Source organism: Cetorhinus maximus, chromosome 17, assembly GCF_964194155.1.
Source record: "Cetorhinus maximus chromosome 17, sCetMax3.hap1.1, whole genome shotgun sequence".
Taxonomy (NCBI): domain Eukaryota; kingdom Metazoa; phylum Chordata; class Chondrichthyes; order Lamniformes; family Cetorhinidae; genus Cetorhinus; species Cetorhinus maximus.
This window is the reverse complement of record NC_135895.1, coordinates 32,924,246-32,943,426: the sequence shown is the minus strand read 5'-3', so window position 1 is coordinate 32,943,426 and position 19,181 is coordinate 32,924,246. Positions and strand designations below refer to the sequence as shown.

The window sequence follows — 19,181 nt, the reverse complement described above, 5'->3', positions numbered from 1 at the left end:
CTGTATTCATTTTTCTGTATTGACCATGTGGCATTTACAACTCAAGCTCATTGTCAGAAGAAAGTGAAAGTAGTACAGATTACTCACATGCCAAGTTTCCCTCAACTACCAGTGCCCGTTTTCCACTCACTGCTTTCTCACCATCACCATTACAGAGTGCGGCAAGTTCCCACAATGAAAATTATGGGTCGATTATACTTTACTATTTTGAGCCTGTGTCACAACAACAGCCACAAAGTGCACATCACTGCCTTTCTTCCCTCTCAATTTCCTTTATGATCTCAGTTTCTTTTAAAAAATCTCTTTTTTGTCTTATTTCTTTGTCTCAGTTCTTCCGCTATGTTTCTCTGTTCACGTCTCTGTAAACAACACTCCATTTTCTTAATTTTATAGACTGCTTTCACTCATTGAGGGGAATTATGTATGACTATAACCTCCCAACAATATGTTAAACTTGTTAAATATTTTAATTTCAATATAAATAGGTACAAATGGAATGGATGATTTTGCAGACTGATTTCAGCCCACAGATTCATGTTGCTTACCTCTGCTATAAGTTTTATTAAATTGCTATCTATGTGGAAATCAATACTGAACACAGCATCTCCTACATGAACTCATCCCCTTGCCCTCAAAACTGTGGGATATCTCATCACATGCAGTTTTACGTTTGTTCCATAACTCTCAGGCTTTTAAGTTCCAAGCTTAACATCACTGATGTACTTTTTGATTTACCCTGTCATCCAACTTACTTTTACAACACTTTCTTGCAGCTTTTGGGAGGAGGAGAATTCAGTCTTAAACTTATTTGGTCAATTAGCTGCATTTCAAAACATAACTATATTTATAACTATGGTGCTGACGATCCCCTGGCAAGTAATTATGTACTGTTTTGTTGTATTGACTTAGCAATCAAGCTGAAAATCATTACCATCCTATGACATATTCGATTGACAAAATCAGTCAGTGAAAGCTTTGGCTAAAGGAATGTCAACACATTTACAATATCCCCAAGTTTTCTGGTGAAGGAAAATGTTAATGGCACAAAGCAAACCTCATCAAAAAAGAAAAGTTGAACTTACTGATGTGGTTTCCAGACAAATCAAGATACTGCACAGAATTCAAAGATTTTTGAGATGATGATTCCAATAGCTGTTAAAAAAAAAGTAAACTGGTTTACACAGTAAATCAACATATTCCTTCACCGTCGTGGGTCAAAATCCTTGAACTCCCTCCCTAACAGTACAGTGGGTATCCTTACACCACATGGACTGCACCAGTTCAAGAAGGCAGTTCACCACCGCCTTCTCAAGGGCGATTAGGGATGGACAATAAATGCTGGCCCAGCCAGCAATGCCCACATCCAGTGAATGAATAGAAAAATATAGAAAACCTCTGTTCTAATTGAGACCATGGCTGATACCAGCAGGATGCTTCTAAGATAACATACCACTTCTAAAGCATTGTAACACCACAATTCTAGGAAGACACTTGGTTACGGGATGACTGCACCAGGGACAAAAAGGATGCTGGTCTTTGGCCTCAGTGAGGTTGCTCACCCATGGAGACCACAGCTGATGTCAGCAGTGACCATCAAGCCTCCTTAGCAATTTGAATCATCAGGTAGGATCCTAATGGAGTGCTAGATGGGAAGGAGTTTTTTTAAATTTATAAATGTGTGAATTCTTAAATAGGAAAAAAAAACTTATTCCCGCAGAACACAGACTGGGAATGGAACCTGGGACCTTCTTTGTCTGTCTGCACAGCTTCTCACTGGAGTCAATCGTCAGGAGAAGGCTGTGTGTGAAGCTTTATGAAGAATTAGCAGGAGGACGTTTTGCCCCTGTGCACACATGGTGACAGGCTTGAAATTAAACAGCCACTTCTGAATCAAGAATAGTTAAAAAAAACTTTGAAATATTTAGTAAAGAAGCAGAGTTCAAGACACTTTGGGTTGTGATTTGGTTAAGATCATACTGCTAGATATTTGTACATCACTTGTGCTGCTTAATATTGTATTTTCTGCTATAAAACGAAGAAAGGAGAACTTGCATGTGTATATAGTACCAATCACAGCCTCATGATGTCCCAAAGCTTTTGACTGCCAAAAAGTGCAGTCTCTGTTGTTTTACAGGCAAGCACAACATCCAATTTGTGCACAAATTAGGTCTCAAAAACAGAAATCATAAAATCACAGAATGGTTACAGCACAGAAGGAGGCCATTCAGCCCATTGTGTCTGTGTTAGCTCTCTGCAAGAAATAAATGACCAGTTATTTTTGAGGACATTAACTGAGGGAGAGCTATTGACCAGGACAGTGGGAAAACAATCTCAGTTTTCTTTTAATAGTGCCATGAGAGCTATCACACCCAACTGAGATGGGGGGGTGAAGCCTCTATATAATGTTTTATCTGAAACATGTACCTTTAACAACATAGCACTTCCAAAGTACTGCATTCAAATGTTGGTCAATATTATGCGCTAAAGTCCTGGAGTGGAGCTTGAACTTCTAACTTGGAGATGAGAGTTCCACCACTGAGAAGAAGTTAACTGTTTGCTCAACAGCTTTATGAAGTGAATATTTTGTTTCAAATTCATATTGGAAGTGATTGGCAAATTAAGAATTTCTGGTATTCAAACTCAGCAGAGCAGCATCCGTGTTTCAGGTGTAACATCTCATCTCACCATTTTAGATACAGTTTACCAAGAAACAAGAGACGGTTCATCTGATTCATCAAAAGAAGCTGACTGATTCTAGGAGACTGAAAAGAATGTCAGAGGCAGCATTCTGATAGAGGTATTTTCGTGCCCTTGCAGACTGATTTCAGTTTCGTAATACTATTGCACTGTTTTAATGTTTGCCTATATTCTTGGTTCTGTGAATCATTTCTTATTACTCTAAATATATTTGATTGTTGACTTAGCCTGTATAAATGAAATTTTGTCTTTCAAATTAGTAGGAGACATTATGGGTACATTCTCATGTTCTTCAGTAAGACATAACAGTCAGTATGATTGTGCTGTGGTTATTTACTGAGCCAGTAATCTACTCCCTGGAATAATAATCATAGGGAATGTGAGTTCAAACCCCACCTTTGTAGCTTGAGAATTTTAAGCCAATTTTTTAAAAAATGTTAAAGTTGGTATCAGTAAAAGTGACCATGAAGCTGTTGGATTGTCATAAAACCCATCTGGTTCATTAACATCCTTTAGGAAACGCAACTTGCCACTCTTGCCCAGTCTGGCTTATATGTGCCCCTACTTCCACACCAACATGACTGACTCCTAGCTCCTCTCTGAATTGGCCTAGTAAGCCATTCAGTTGTACTGAAGATGGTGACCCACCAAAAAGAAAAGAAAGCCTTACATTTATAAAGTGTCTTTCATAATCACTGCACCTTCCAAAGTGCTTTACAGTCAGTGAAATAATTTGGAAGTGTGGTCACTGTTGTAATGTAGGAAATGCAGTACCCAATTTGTGCTCAGCAAGGTCCCACAAATAGCAACGTGATAATGTCTAGATAATCAGTTTTTGTGATATTGATTTAAGGATAAATATTGGCCAGGACACAGGCGATAACTTTTGCATCCACTTGAGAGAGCAGATGGGGCCTTGGTTTAACATCTCATCCAAAAGACAGCACTTCTGATAGTACTGAGAGAGTGCTGCATAGATAATTTTGTGCTCAGGTCTCTGGGGCGGGATATGAATCCGCAGTCTTTTGACTCAGAGGCAAGAGTGCTACTAACTGAGCTACACCTGACACCATCACCTACTCAGGCCAACTGAGGATAGGCAGCAATGTCCACATCCTAATAATGAATAACAGAAATACATTTATTTCAACCTAGGGGCAGAATTTTACACCGATCGGGCGGGCATGTGCCCGACCTGACCCGATCAGACGTGAAATCGGGCAAGATGACGTCGGGCGAGCGTCCCGACACCGCTCGCGGTCGCGCAATATTTCGGTTGGTGCGCGCACGCGCAAAAGTCAGAATCAAGCCTGTCGACGATTAAAAGGGCAATTAAGCCCATTAATGGAGCGATTGACTCTGATTTTTTGTTGTCCGCCCAACCTTATGGTTGGTGGATGGGTGAATCGGCCAGGCGGACTTTGCATTTTTCGTGAAATTTCATCCAAGGGCGAGATGATGCTTCTGTTATTAAATAAAATAAAAATAAAAATCTACGGACAGCATTTATATCATCTATATGCTCAGGTGCCTGATTGTGATGCCTGGACATTTTTTTTTACTGATTTTCAAAACTTTATTTCATGGGTTATGGGTCTGCAGCTCCCTGAGGCAGCTCTCTGTCTTCAGGGAGCTTTCTCTCAGTGCTTGCCCACGCCCGGGGAAATGTCATTGCCTGCCCGCACCCCACCCTCACCCCGGCAACGCTGAGCTTTTCAGCACGTGTTTCGCACTGGCTGGCCGTTCATTGGCCAGCCAGCATGAAATCGTGGTCGGGGCCAGCCAATCGCAGTCGGCGTTCCATTTCCCGACAACTCCCGGGCTCGCCGATCGTGCCCGCCCACCGAGCTGAAAATTCAGGCCCTAGCAACAAAGAATAAAAACGTATGATTCAGTTTGCAGGAGGTTCAGGGCGTGAAATTGAATCACAAGAGACCAGGAGATGTTTTGGTGTATAATATTTAGGAAAATTTCCTTTTTTCTTCAAATCAAGATTATTTAAGTAAAGATCATTTGAGAAACATCAATTTCAAACCTAACTTCATTGCAGCAAGCTCTCAGTGTGGCTCATATATCCTTTCACTTAAACAGAACGGGACAAAAACAGAAATATTAAGCCTCAGCTCACCTGTGTTGTAATCCTCATGGTATGAATACTGTTCCAGGTCAGGTACAAACACTTGGGCAGATTGCTTCACACTACAGAGCTGGGAGAACCTGATCCTCCATTTCACATTTTGATCTTCCGAGTTTGTTGTTGAAGATACAGAATGTTTGTCACTGTCCAATTACCAGCTGAGGTCTCTATCCCAATGAGTCCTAGAAACATGACAAATCTCTCCCGTGGGAGCAATACTGAGGAAGGTATTATAAGTTGGAACAAAAAGTCAACACAATGTCCTAAGCATATTCTCTCAGGTATCAAACTTAGCAAACAATAGAGCAGAGAAGAAGTGCCTAAAATGGAATCTGTCATCAGACAGGATTATGAGAAAGAAAATAACTAATACCAAGTAAACTGAGGATTAATATAAGGAAAATATTCTTTACTATGGATAGAAGGTAAACCAAAAACCACTGGCTTACAAATGGCAAATTAAGGGGGCATTTGAAGATATCTTTCCTTTTTTTATTTATTCTTTCACGGGATGTGGGCGTTTCTGGCTGGGCCAGCATTTACTGCCCATCCCAAATTGCCCTTGAGAAGGAGCTGCCTTCTTGAACCGCTGCAGTCCATGTGGCGTAGGTACACCCACAGTGCTGTTAGGGAGAGAATTCCGGGATTTTGACCCAGCAACAGTGAAGGAACAGCAATTTTCAAGTCAGGATGACGTGTGACTTGGAGGGGGATTTGCATTTGGTGGTGTTCCTTCCACCACCACCTACAAGTACCCTGGTTTCTGCCCTTAATCTTCTGGGTGGTAGAGGTCGCAGTTTGGAACGTGCTGACTAAGGAGCCTCGGTGAGTTGCTGCAGTGCATCTTGAAGATGCTACACACTGCTATCACTGTGTGTTTGTGGTGGAGGGAGTGAATGTTGAAGGTGGTGGATGGAGTGCCAGTAAAGCAGGCTGCCTTGCCCTGGATAGTGTCGAGCTTCTTGAGTGTTGTTGGAGCTGCACTTATCCAGGCAAATGGACAGTACTCCATCATGCTCCTGGCTTGTGCCTTGTAGATGGTGGACAGGCTTTGGGGTGTCAGGAGGTGAGTTGCTTACGACAGAATTCCCAGCCTCTGACCTGCTCTTGTAGCCACAGTATTTATATAGCTGGTCCAGTTCAGTTTCTGGTCAATGATAATCCCCAGGATGTTGATAACGGGGGTTCAGCGATGATTATGCCATTGAATGTCAAGGGGAGGAGGTTAGATTCTCTCTTGTTGGAGATGGTCATTACCTGGCACTTGTGTGGCCTGAATGTTACTTGCCACTTATCAGCCCAAGCCTGAATGTTGTCCAGGTTTTGCTGCAGATGGGCAAAGACTGATTCAGTATCTGAGGAGTTGCGAATGGTGGTGAACAGTGTGAATCATCAGTGAACATCCCCACTTCTGACTTTATGATGGAAAGAAGGTCATTGATGAAGTAGCTGAAGATGATTGGGCCCAGGACAGTGCCCTGAGGAACTCCTGCAGTGATAACCTGTGATTGAGGTGATTGACCTCCAACAGCCACCTTCCTTTGTGCTAGGAATGACTCCAACCATTGGAGAGTTTTCCTCCTTATTCCCATTGACTCCAGTTATGCTAGGACTCCTTGATGCCATACTTGGTCAAATGCTGCCTTGATATCAAGGGCAGTCACTCTCACCTCACCTCTAGAGTTCAGCTCCTTTATCCATGTTTGGACCAAGGCTGTAATGAGGTCAGGAGCTGAGAGGCCCTGGCAGAACCCAAACTGGGCGTCAGTGAGCAGGTTATTGCTGAGTAAGTGCCGCTTGATAGCACTGTCAACAACATTTTCCATCACTTTGCTGACGATTGAGAGTAGACTGATGGGATGGTAATTGGCCAGGCTGGATTTGTCCTGTTTTTTTGTGGACAGGACATATATGGGCAATTTTTCACATTGCCAGGCAGATGCCAGTCTTGTAGCTGTACTGGAACAGCTTGGCTAGGGGTGCGGCAAGTTCTGGAGCACAATTCTTCAGTACAAGTTGTCAGGGCCTATAGCCTTTGCAGTGTCCGGTGCGTTCAGCCATTTCTTGAAATCACATGGCTGAAGACTGGCATCTGTGATGCTGGGAACCTTAGAAGGAGGCTGAGATGGATCAGCATTTATGGCTGAAGATGATTGCAAATGCTTTAGCCTGGTCTTTTGCACTGATGTGTTGGGCTCCCCTATCATTGAGGATGGGGATATTTGTGGAGCCTCCTCCTCCACCATGTCCACCACCATTCATGACTGGATGTGGCAGGACTGCAGAGCTTAGATCTGATCCACTGGTTGCGGAATCGCTTAGCTCTATCGCTGGCTGCTTCTGCTGTTTTTGGCATGCAAGTAGTCCTGCGTTGTAGCTTCACTAGATTGATACCTCATTGTTAGATATGCCTGGTGCTGCTCATGACATGCCCTCCTGCACTCTTCATTGAACTAGGGTTGATCCTCTGGCTTGGTGGTAATGGTAGAGTGGGGGATATGCCAGGCCATGAGGTTACAGATTGTGATTGAATACAATTCTGCTGCTGCTGATGGCCCACAGCGCCTCAAGGATGCCCAGTTTTAGCAGCTCTGTCCTTTAGGGCTCGGCCAGATCAGTCAGTAGTGGTGCTACCGAGCCAGTCTTGGTGATGGACATTAAAGTCCCCCACCCAGAGTATATTTTGCCAAGCCATGAGGTTACAGATTGTGGCTGTATACAATTCTGCTGCTGCTGATGGTCCACGGCACCTCATGGATGCCCAGTTTTGAGATGCTAGATGTGTTCAAAATCTATCCCATTTACCACGGTGGTAGTTCCACACAACACGATGGAGGGTATCCTCAGTATGAAGTTGGGACTTCATCTCCACAAGGACTGTGCAGTGGTCACTCCTACCAATATTGACATGGATAAACGCATCAGCGACATGTAGATTGGTGAGAGTGAGGTCAAGTAGATTTTTCCCTCTTGTTGGTTCCCTCACCACGTGCTGCAGACCCGGTCTAGCAGCTATGTCCTTTAGGGTTTGGCCAGTTCAGTCAATAATGGCGCTACCGAGCCACTATTGGTGATGGACATTGAGGTCCCTCATCCAGATATTCTGTGCCATTGACACCCTCGGTGGTTTTTTCAAGTTGTGTTCAACACGGAGGAGCACTGATTCATCAGCTGAAGGGGTGGAGGGGCAGTAGGTGGTAACCAGGGGGAGATTTCCTTGCCTATGTTTGACCTGATACCATGAGACTTCATATCCAGAGTCGATGTTGAGGACTCCAAGGACAACGCCCTCCCAGCTGTATATCACTTCTGGTGGGTCTGTCTTGCCATTGGGAAAGGACATACCCAGGGATGATGATGGCGGTGTCTGGGACATTGTCCTTGGTAAGGTATGATTCTGTGAGTATGACTATATCAGGCTCTTGCTTGACTAGTCTGTGGGACAGCTCTCCCAGTTTTGGCACAAGCACCCAGGCATTAGTACGGGGGACTTTGCAGAGCTGACAGGGCTGGGTGTACCGTTTTGACGTTTATCTGACCTGAGAAGCTCTTAATTAAAGCAGTGCCCTTTGCATGTCTAGGCATCAGAGTTTTCTTGATTTGGATCTCATCAAGGCTACTACTGGTGCTGCATGAGGTGGTTAACACCAGAAGGGTAAGCTCTTCCAACACATCACTCAAATTGGTTAAGAATTAAAAAGTGCTCTTTGGAAATTTAGGATATATGATAAATTGTTTTGAACATTAAAGGGTTGATTTTAACCTAGTCATACATGGGGCAGGTTGGGGCCTGGATTGGAGGAAACCCCTGTGGAGAACTCAGCATGCTTCCTGGCTATTTTAACTTCCAGGGCTCCTTTGAATGCTGTAGCACTATTTACAAAATAGCCAAAGCCAACAGAAAGGACTTCAGGGTTGGCAGTGAAGAGCAGACATTGTGTTGGGAGTTCAAGGATAAGGGAATGGTTCCATGCAAAGTGAGCTGTGGGGAGTGAGCTTTTGCTGGGGTGCTGGTGCTGGGAAGGACGCCTTGTGGGGTCCAGGAGCACTCCTGCTACTTTTGACCATAAGGGTTCCTCAGAAAAGTAACACTTTTATACTTTCCTCAGGCCACACGCTCTCTCCTGCTAGATCTTGCTGTTGGGTTTGACAGTGTCTGTGTCTTTCGGGCTTTTTCAGTTAAAGTGGGATTGAGATTTTTTCATGTGCAACAAGCCACCACCTATTGGAACCACACAATCTGTCCAATTTAAGATGGATTAAGATGGAACTACAAGGACACGGGGTTGGGGCATGGGGACAGGAACTCATCGGTAAAGCAGTGGAATCACTCCAATCCCACCTGTACAGTTCTCACCGGATTAAAATTGACCCTTTAAGAAAGATCAGTGTTGGGCTTTTAGTCCTTAAATTAGCTCAAGTTCTATTAGTTGCACCTGTAAGTCATCTTTGTGGCAGAAAGTGTATGGGTACTATGTACAAGGCTGTCTCTCAACATGTAACAAAGAGAAGATATTTTGAAAACTGTAAACAACAGTATTATTGAAAAAGTGGCAAAAATGGCTACTTTGACTCAATGATTACTGTAATAAACAACACTCTCAGGAACTTACAGGCTGTTTTCTCAGTTGAATGACTGAAAGAAGAAATATCCTGATTGTTCAATTGTAGGCCAGTTACACAGAGCTCACAGCAGGGAAACGGGCCATTTGGCCCAACCCAGCATTTAAGTTCCATCCGAGCCTCCTTGATCCCCCCTCCAACAACATAACCTTCTATTCATTTCTCCTACATATTTGTTTATCTAGCTTCCATTTAAATGCATAAATTCATGTCTTAATATTCCATTACCACAGCAACTGTAATTGTTTAGATACATAGAAGGCATACAGAGCAGTTGATGACATCATAGAATCAAAGCCATTCACAAAATGCTGTAGCAGAGTCAACTGCCCACCCCTCCAATGACAGGATAGATCAACATCCTAAAGTGCTGGCCAGATCTTATTACTCTGCTCATCTTCTCTTCCTATATATCGCCCCCTGCCTAATCTTATAATCACTCTCTTGGCATCGTGCATGCTCTTGCCTTTTGCTGCAGCCTCACATGCATTAAAATTGAAATCTACTATGCTGTCTCTCACTTTAACTCATTCTCTAAACTCTTAGCTTTTCACTCCCCATACAATATTCAGGAATTTAAAATAAAAATGTATTATCACCAAGCCACTACTTAACCTTGGTGTTGTCCTGCACTACTGGGCCCAACCCTACACCTCAGTTACACAATTTTACAAAACGGGAACAGACTCTGGCTCCTATGGGTCAATGGTTAAGAAATATTAATAGCTTGCAATTATATCACCACTTTCTTGGCCTCAGGATGTCCCAAAGTGCTTCACAGCTGATTAGGTGCTTTTAAAGTTGTTTTGTAGACAAACAAAGCAGCCAGCTTGTGCAAGCATAGTCCACAAATGGCAATGAGATAAATAGCCAAATACGATGTTTTGATGGTGTTGAGGATAAATATTGGCCAGGATGTCAGAAGAATTTCCTTCTGCTTTTTGAATAGTGTCATGGGAAATTTTTACATCCACCTCAGCAGACCTACAGGTCCTCAGCTCAACATCACATCCAAAATTTGGCACTTCTGACATTACAGCACTCCCTCAGTACTGCGTGCTCAAGTATTGCAGTAGGGTTTGAAACCACAAACCTAAAGGCAAGAGCACCACCACTGAGTCAAGATGCCACTTAGCTTGGTGTAAGTGGAGGGAATGGGTTAATGAATTGTGCAATACTGCCTTAAAAAATGTGTTTCCAGGCCTTTGACAGTCTAATAGCTCAGCACATGAATGTGACAAAGTCTGCTAAGGTCAAGACTCACAAGCTAAGTATACCTTCTCAGTTCAGCCATTAGAGTAGACAGTTAGAGAATGATATTAGTAGGGAGCAAAACGGACCATCCATGATAGACTGAAACACCAGTCATGAGACACCTAAAAGACAAAGAGGGGAGAAATTTACTTTTAATAAAAATCAAATGGGACATGGGGAGGGAAGTAACTCTTAGGGCAGAATTTTCCCACCGGTGAGTTGGGGGCGGGGCCCGCTCGCCGACATGAAAATGACGCGGGATGACTTCGGGGGGAACCCCCAACGTCATCCCGCCACATTTAAATTTTTAGGAAGGTGGGCAGACAGCGAAATCAGCTGTCCGCCCGCTGACCTGTCAATGGCCAATTGAGGCCATTGACAGGATAATTAAGCCAATTAAAGACCCTGCCCATCCAAGCTTAAGGCTGGCGGGTTGGCCAGGAGCTGCAGCGGCAACTAGAAAAAACATGAAACCTCATCCACTGGTGGGATGAGGTGTCATGTCTGTTTTAAAAAACTTTAATAAAGTTTATGTGATATTTATCAACATGTCCCATCTCGTGAGACATTGTCACATGAGGGGGACGTGTTAATAATTTTTTAATTCTATTTTTCAACTTTCAAAAACTGTCAGCGCTCTCCCTGAGGCAGCACTTAGTCTCAGGGAGATGTGTGCTCTACTGTGCGCACGCGTGAAAAAGCGCACTCTGACAGTGTTGGGGAATCCCTCCCCCCGCCCCCAGGCACAGGAAGCACATAACGCTACCCGTTGGGCGGCCCGCTGGGCGGGCCTTAATTGGCCCACCCATTCAAAATGGCGGCAGGGCCCGTTTCGGTGGCGGCGATCAGCTGCCCGCCCGCCACTGAGCCGGCGGGGCCCACCCGCCCATCATGGGCAAAATTCTGCCCTTAATGTTTATCTATTTCAATGGTCGCCTTCCAATGATCCACCGGTCCTCATCTACGTACTGTCACTCATAACCTCATTCATAGACAGAAGAGCAGCTTCCAAAATGTGCACAGACAACATGCAGATCTACACTGGTCATACAACCAGCTGTGTAGGAAATTCAGATTCCCCCACAATTAAATGTCTGTCTGCCTGTTGGCGAATCTAAATTTCCTACAATTGAACAACTGGGAGACTAAAATCATCATTTTGAGTACTTCCGCCAACTTTTCATCCCTCTCCCTGGCTGCACGCTCAGACTAAACTAGGCTACATGCAACCTCAGGGTGCTATTGAACTCAGAGCTGAGCTTTAAGTCCATATCCTATTTATCACCAAAACAACTTCAGTATTTGTGTTACGGTATCCCCACTGTTGCTAAAATCTTCATCTGCACCATCCTCATCTATAAACTCAACCCTTCCAACAGACACCTTGCCAGCTTCCCATTACTGGCTTTCCATAATTTCCAACACCGTCACCAATATCCTGTCCCCTATTAGGTTCCACTGGCCCATCACCCCTCACCTTGCTGACCTTCAATATGCCTCAGTGGATCAAATTTAAAATTCTCGGCCTCATCTACAAATCCCTCCACAGCTTCACTCCACCCAACTCTACAAATCCCTCCAGCCTTACATCCCAGTACTGGATGAGCAAAAATTTCCTCCAACTTACTACTCGGAAATCGGAAAGTATTGGCTTCAGTCCACAGCACAGACTCTATCCCTTAGCCACCAACTTCATCTAAGCCACAACCAACAGATCAGATCAAAGCTCTGCAATCCTGCCCATCCAGTTGTGAATGGTGGTGGGCAGTTAAACAACTCACTGGAGGAGGAGGCTCCACAAATATCCCATCTTTAATGATGGGGGAGCCCAGCACATCAGTGCAAAAGACACTGTGGACAGGACATACGTGGGCAATCTTCTCCATTGCCGGGTAGATGCCAGTGTTGTAGCTGAAGCATTTGCAGCCATCTTCAGCCAGATGTGTTGGGCGTATGATCCATCGCAGTCTTCTCCTGAGGTCCCCAACATCACAGATGCCAGTCTTCAGCCAATTCAAATCACTCCACATGGTATCAAGAAATGGCAGAAGGCACTGGATACTGAAAAGGCTATGCCCCTGACAACATTCCAGCAATATTACTAAAGATTTGTGTGCCAGAGCCAGCCGCATCCCTAGCCAAGCTGTTCCACTGCAGCTACAACACTGGCATCTACCTGGCAATATGGAAAATTGCCCAGGTCTGTCCTGTCCACAAAAAACAGGACAAGTCCAACCCGGCCAATTACCACCCCATCAGTCTACTCTCGATCATCAGCAAGATGATGGAAAATGTCGTCAACAGTGTTATCAAGTGGCGCTTACTCAACAATAACCTGCTTACTGACACTCAGTTTGGTTTCCACCAGAGCCACTCAGCTTCTGACCTCACTACAGCCTTGGTCCAAAAATGGATAAAAGAACTGAACTCAAGAGGTGAGGTGAGAGTGACTGCCCTTGACATCAAGGCAGCATTTGACCGAGTGTGGCATCAAGGAGCCCAGCAAAACTGGAGTCAATGGAAATCGGGGGGAAAGCTCTCAACTGGTTGGAGTCATACCTAGCACGAAGGAAGATGATTGTTGGAGGTCAATCATCTCAGTCTCAGGGCATCACTGCAGGAGTTCCTCAGGATGGTGTCCTAGGCCCAAACATCTTCTGCTGCTTCATCAATGACCTTCCTTCCATCATAAGGTCAGAAGTGGGGATGTTTGTGGACGATTGCACAATGTTCAGCACCATTCACGACTCCTCAGATACTAAAGAGGTCTGTGTCCATCTGCAGCAAGATCTGGCCAACATTCAGGCTTGGGCTGAAAAGTGGCAAGTAACAAGTGCACCACACAAGTGCCAGGCAATAACCATCTCCAACAAGAGAGAATCCTCCCATCTCCTCTTAACATTCAATGGCATTACCAACACTGAATCCCCCACTATCAACATCCTGGGAGTTACCTTTGACCAGAAGCTGAACTGGACCAGATATATAAATACTGCGGCTACAAGAGCAGGTCAGAGGCTAGGCATCCTAACTCACAACATGCCCCATTCATCCATCACCCCTGTGCTTGCTGACCTACATTAGCTCTTGGTTAAGTAATGTCTTGATTTTAAAATTTTTATTCTTGTTTGCAAATCTCTTCATGGCCTCACCCCTCCCTATCTCTGTAACCTTCACCTGCCCTACAACCTTCTGAGATCACTGCTCTCCTGAAATTCAGGTCTCTTGAGTATCCCCAATGTTAGTCATTCCACCATTGGTGGCTGCGCCTTCTGTTACCCAGGCCCCAAGCTCTGGAATCCCCTCCCTACACCTCTCTGCCTTACTACCGTGCTTTCCTCCTTTAAGATACTTCTTAAAACCTACTTCTTCGACCAAGCTTTTGGTCATTTGATCTCATATGTGGCTCAGTGTCATACCTGGCTTTCTAATTCTCTCGTGGAGTGCCTTGGGTTATGCTAAATTATTTTGTTAAAGGTGCTATATAAATATAAGTTGTTTTTGTTATAAATGTAAGTTGTTGTTTTTGACCTGCCCAGTATCTCTTCATTGCTCATCCTGTTCTTGCTTCAAAAGAATATGTTGAGTATCCATTTGGGAAACCCATTATTCCAATATGATGGACATATCCAAAAAATGGCAGTGCTGGAACACTTGACACCAAGCATCCTGACCTACGCAATGCAAATAGGAAAGACACACAAACATAGTGTTACAACTGGAATGAGAGGAGTGCACAGTTGTTTTAGCCCCACTATTCCACAGGTCGCAACATTAGTGTAAATGTTTAATTCACTCACCAGAATGGCCAATTATTTACCTTCATTACTGTTAGAGCCTGAATAAAAGAGGCTTTAACCAGGCTGCTTTCAATAAACTCAGAGCAATTGATTTATTATGAAACAAAACTTCTTTTTAAAACAAGTTGCAAGAATTGGTTAACACACAACTTGCAATCTGGAAGTGTAACTACCTAACTGTCTATCCCTTTTAACATTCCTCAGTACACGCACACACACATACTCACACAAGCACACACAAAACACACACATAAACAAAGGATAAACAAATAAGGTCTCTGCAGAGATCAGCAGTTGAAGAAAAGACCTTATTAAAAAAAGGATAAAGTTCACAGAGTTTTGACACTTGATCTGGAGATCCCTTGAGTGAAGATGGATCGCTAGTCCCAGTAGATGCCTGGAGGTTCTCACCAACGGAACTTTAGTATGGAGGAGAATAGAGCCGGATCAACCCTGCTTGTCTCAGGTTTCCAAATACAGACAAATTTCACTGAGTTGAGGATTCCTAGCTGGATGCTGATAGCCACACTGTATTCAGGCAAGGCAAGGAGAGCCTGAGCTGGGCAGCTTTCCCCCTTCTCAGTTCATTCCCAATTGAATTAAAAAAAAAACAAGTTCAAAACTTAAAGCTTATCTTCATCAGATGATTTCCAGTAAATCAACAGGGCCTTTGCCTTTAAAACAGTTTTTTTCAGCCATTAAAGTAATTACTGTTCAAATAAGCAAATAACTCTCCTCCTTAAGCACTATGCTAGTCAGGTGATTTCTGGAAAAGGCATGCTTGCTCCCAGTTCAAAGGTGACCTTAAGACCTTAAAAAAATTCCGTGTGTCCAAATAATGTAATGTCCTTCCAAATTTTAAAAGAAAATATAATTCTTGAAGATATGGTTTCCCAGTAATAGCAAGAAAATACAATCAGTAATTGTCTCAAAATGGTGTTAAAAATCTTACTACTGGGCTCGTTAAATGCACTTCCAGAAACAGCACAACTTAGTCTCTCTGAACATCCATTTGTATGGATCTGTAAATGTTACACTAAGAAATTATATGGACACCTAAATGGCCATCAGGGGCTAATTTTAAAACAATTAAGTACAAACTGGCAAGCATTTCTCATGTCAAGGTAAATAGAAAATCAGATGGGACTCTAAATTGACAGCAACCTGACACAATGTATTACCACACTTTTTTTTTCAATTAGTTCCGCTCACTTTACATTCATTAATCAAGCTTAACAAATCAGAAAATCCACCCTTGCAAGTGCCAGCAGGAGGCCTTCGCCAGTTGTTTAGATGCATCACCTGAATCTCACCACAAGATGGTGCCAAATACACTCTCTGTTGAGGTCAAATCCACTCTTCTACAGGTCTTTGGTAACATTTCAAATCTTAAACTTTTATAATATTTCTGTGAACTGGGGTACAATTTTTAATAAAGACATTCTCTACCTGACAGTGTGACTATCAGATCTCTTCATCCTTCCAGCTTCAAAAGCTCCTCAAAACCTAGTTTTTTGATCAAGCTGTTGCCCACCTCTACTAATCCTCTGGAATGGATTAGTGTCACTTCCTTTTCTCCTGTCTCATACAACTTGAGATGTTCTATAAGGTGAAGGCAGCACCCAAAATCAAGTTGTTGTTTGAAGTTGGAGGTAGAGGTGCTCTGGTGGCAGGTGGAGTGGCGAGATGCAGGCCTGTAATTCAGTCAGGTTCTCAGGCAGAATGGGGGGGTCAGGCCATGCCTCTCTACCCTACAGATTAAAGGGAGGGTGGAAATCAACAGCAGGATCTGCTGAGAGAGATGAGGTGTTTTCATGTGTCCTGAAGACCAGTTACAGAAGGGCAGAACTGCAAGTGTGGCACTGTCACCTTATGTTAGAAAGTCAGCAGTGCAGGTAGAAATGTCTGATTTGTTCAAGAGGTGACAAATAACAGGCTATCTGGTAAATTTTGAGACAAACGCTTAAAAATCAAGAGATTTGGTGTAAAAATCATGCGTTGGTATTTTTTTCAAACATAAACCAATATGGATTGAGAGTTGGCTTTTTAATCTCTGTTATGTCTTGTGGCTGGTTCCCAGCAGTTCAGACTAATCACACTTTTAGACACAATTGCTGGAGATGACATTGAATGTAATTCTCAGATCTCACCACATGCTGTGGAAATATATATTGTTGCTTTAGTACACTGACTTTAGTGCAATAGTGGCACTCTTGATGTTTATGTATACATGCACATAGCAACATAGTTCCTAAGTCTTATTGAATAACATAATAATATAACAATTTCTAACAGGTCAGGGATCTTTGCAAAAATGATATTACTGAATCTGAAAATGCTTTACAAAAATCTTTTCTAAAATCCTGCCGATTATCAGCTCATTTCTGTGCATCTTGCTTTAAGGTTACAATGACCCCTAAATAAATATTATTTAGAAGCTGTGTTGATTATTTGGTAATTTTATTGGTGCAAAACTATTTCACATCATCACAGTTATTCCTCCTCCCACATCTCTTCAGTTTATTCTCAATATACCAAGAGATTTTGTGCATCTCATTGTTTTGAGGCCACCTTGCAAAATTCCATATCTCCATTGCCTCCATCTGTGTGTGTAAATGTGTAACCTTCTGCTATACACTGTGTCCTTTGATAGTTTTAAAAATAGATATACAAACAGGAAGTTTGAAAAACATTGCCATGAAACTGCACATTTTGGGGCACATTTGTCCAATGATCTTGTTGAAAGTGGCTACTGTAATCAGGAAATTTTACAGTCTAAAATTATTTGAAATAGGATGGAAGAATGTCGCTTTGAAACCACCTGTTGTCTCAGGAATTCTTTGCCAGTTCAAATGTTTGAATGTTACAAGGGCCCATTACACAACCAATGAGGTAAATATTATTTCAAACGCAGATTATTCGCTCTTCAATATTTTGCACCCGAGTAAGAAATTATCACAGGCACTTCCTCTCAAGTCCCGGAGAAAGAGATCTTTGCTTAAAGCTAGGCAGCATTCAAACCTTGCTGCACAGTCCCAATTTGTCAGCACGAATTACCACGTGCTGCCATTCACTTACCAGGCGGCATCAACAGCCACCACAAGCACCACCTTATCCCCGCCGTAAGTCATCAACATCGAACTGAGGCAACTCAAGTGAATGACAACCACCATCACAATAAACTCCACCTGTCAAGAGGCCAGTTGGCCAGCAACATTGTACTTACATCCCTCTGTGGACTCTGAAGTCAACCGTCACACTGAGTTTGCGCTTATCTATTTGCCGCTACAATGAATCCCTGCACGGGTAAAGTAGAGAAAACGAACAAAAATAAAAATAAAAATACCTGGAAAAACTCAGCAGGTCTGACAGCATCTGCGGAGAGGGATACAGTTAACGTTTCGAGTCCGTATGACTCTTCAACAGAACTAAGGAAAAATAGAAAAGAGGTGAAATATAAGCTGGTTTAAGGGGGGGTGGGGTAGGACAAGTAGAGTTGGATAGAGGGCCAGTGATAGGTGGAGATTGCCAAAAGGTGTCATTGACAAAAGGACAAAGAGGTGTTGAAGGTGGTGATATTAGCTAAGAAATGTGCTAATAGGTGACATTCAGGGTAGAAAGCAGGATGAGCAAGCTACAGATAGCCCTAGTGGGGGTGGGGTAGGGGGAAGGGATCGAAATAGGCTAAAAGGTAGAGATAAAACAATGGATGGAAATACATTTAAAAATAATGGAAATAGGTGGGAAAAGAAAAATCTATATAAATTATTGGAAAAAAGGGGGGATCGGAAAGGGGGTGGGGATGGAGGAGAGAGTTCATGATTTAAAATTGTTGAACTCAACATTCAGTCCGGAAGGCTGTAAAGTAGAAAGCGAACATTTAGCCAGTCTCGGGGACACTTCACTGAGCAACCAGCCAGGGCTGGGGTCTTAAGAGTTGAGGTCTAACTCTCACTTAGTTTGATTCAAAACAAAATTTAAAATGCTCTAAATAAAGAGTTGTTTCAAGTGAGTTGCAATCGGCCATATTTTTAAATAATATGACAAAAAAAGAAAATCCTTGCCAAAGATTTTATATTTGTGTGGTTTGGGCTGCATCCATTTTAAGCCGGTATAAATCCACTCACCCACCAACAACTCTCACTGTACCCCTTGACTCCTCCTTCCATTTATTTAACCACATGTATTGAAGAAGGATCCATCCTCCCACCACAAGCACTATTCTCTGAAACAGCCACCTCCTTAGAGAATGCAACCTAATGCACTTGTCCCAGCAGCAGCCAATCAAAGGAGGTGTGAGGAAGATTGACGTTTCAGTGGACCAATCAATACAGTAGAAAAAAATTCATCACTTTTGAGAGTTCTGTCATGAGATTATGATTGAGGCTATATTTTCCTTATAAATTGTGTCCCTTGTGATAAATTTGCAAGAGTTGGCAATACTGGAATAAGAATATCAACTGATTAAAAAAGGCGGAAGTTTCAAAACATCAGAGTCTTGCAAAGTTGTGCTATTACCTTTGCAAGCGTGCAGGTGCAGCAAGCTGTTAAGAAGGCAAATGGTATGTTGGCCTTCATTGCAAGAGGACTTGAGTACAGGAGCAAGGATGTCTTACTGCAGCTGTACAGGGACTTGGTGAGACCACACCTGGAGTATTGTGTGCAGTTTT

General features: G+C 43.1%; 1 protein-coding gene across 2 annotated transcripts in view; it reads right to left on the bottom strand.

Annotated features, from left to right (window-relative positions):
- LOC144692747 (uncharacterized) overlaps positions 1-5,422 on the bottom strand; it is a 49,635-nt gene extending 44,213 nt beyond the window's left edge. For both annotated transcript variants that reach the window (XM_078561832.1, XM_078561834.1), the window contains exons 1-2: positions 4,826-5,422; positions 1,083-1,152 (exon numbers count right to left, since the gene is read on the bottom strand). In XM_078561832.1, the coding sequence (XP_078417958.1) occupies positions 1,083-1,152; positions 4,826-4,843 (88 nt within the window). In that variant the 5' untranslated portion in view covers positions 4,844-5,422. The remainder of the gene's footprint in view (positions 1-1,082; positions 1,153-4,825) is intronic.
- Positions 5,423-19,181: the final 13,759 nt, after the last annotated feature.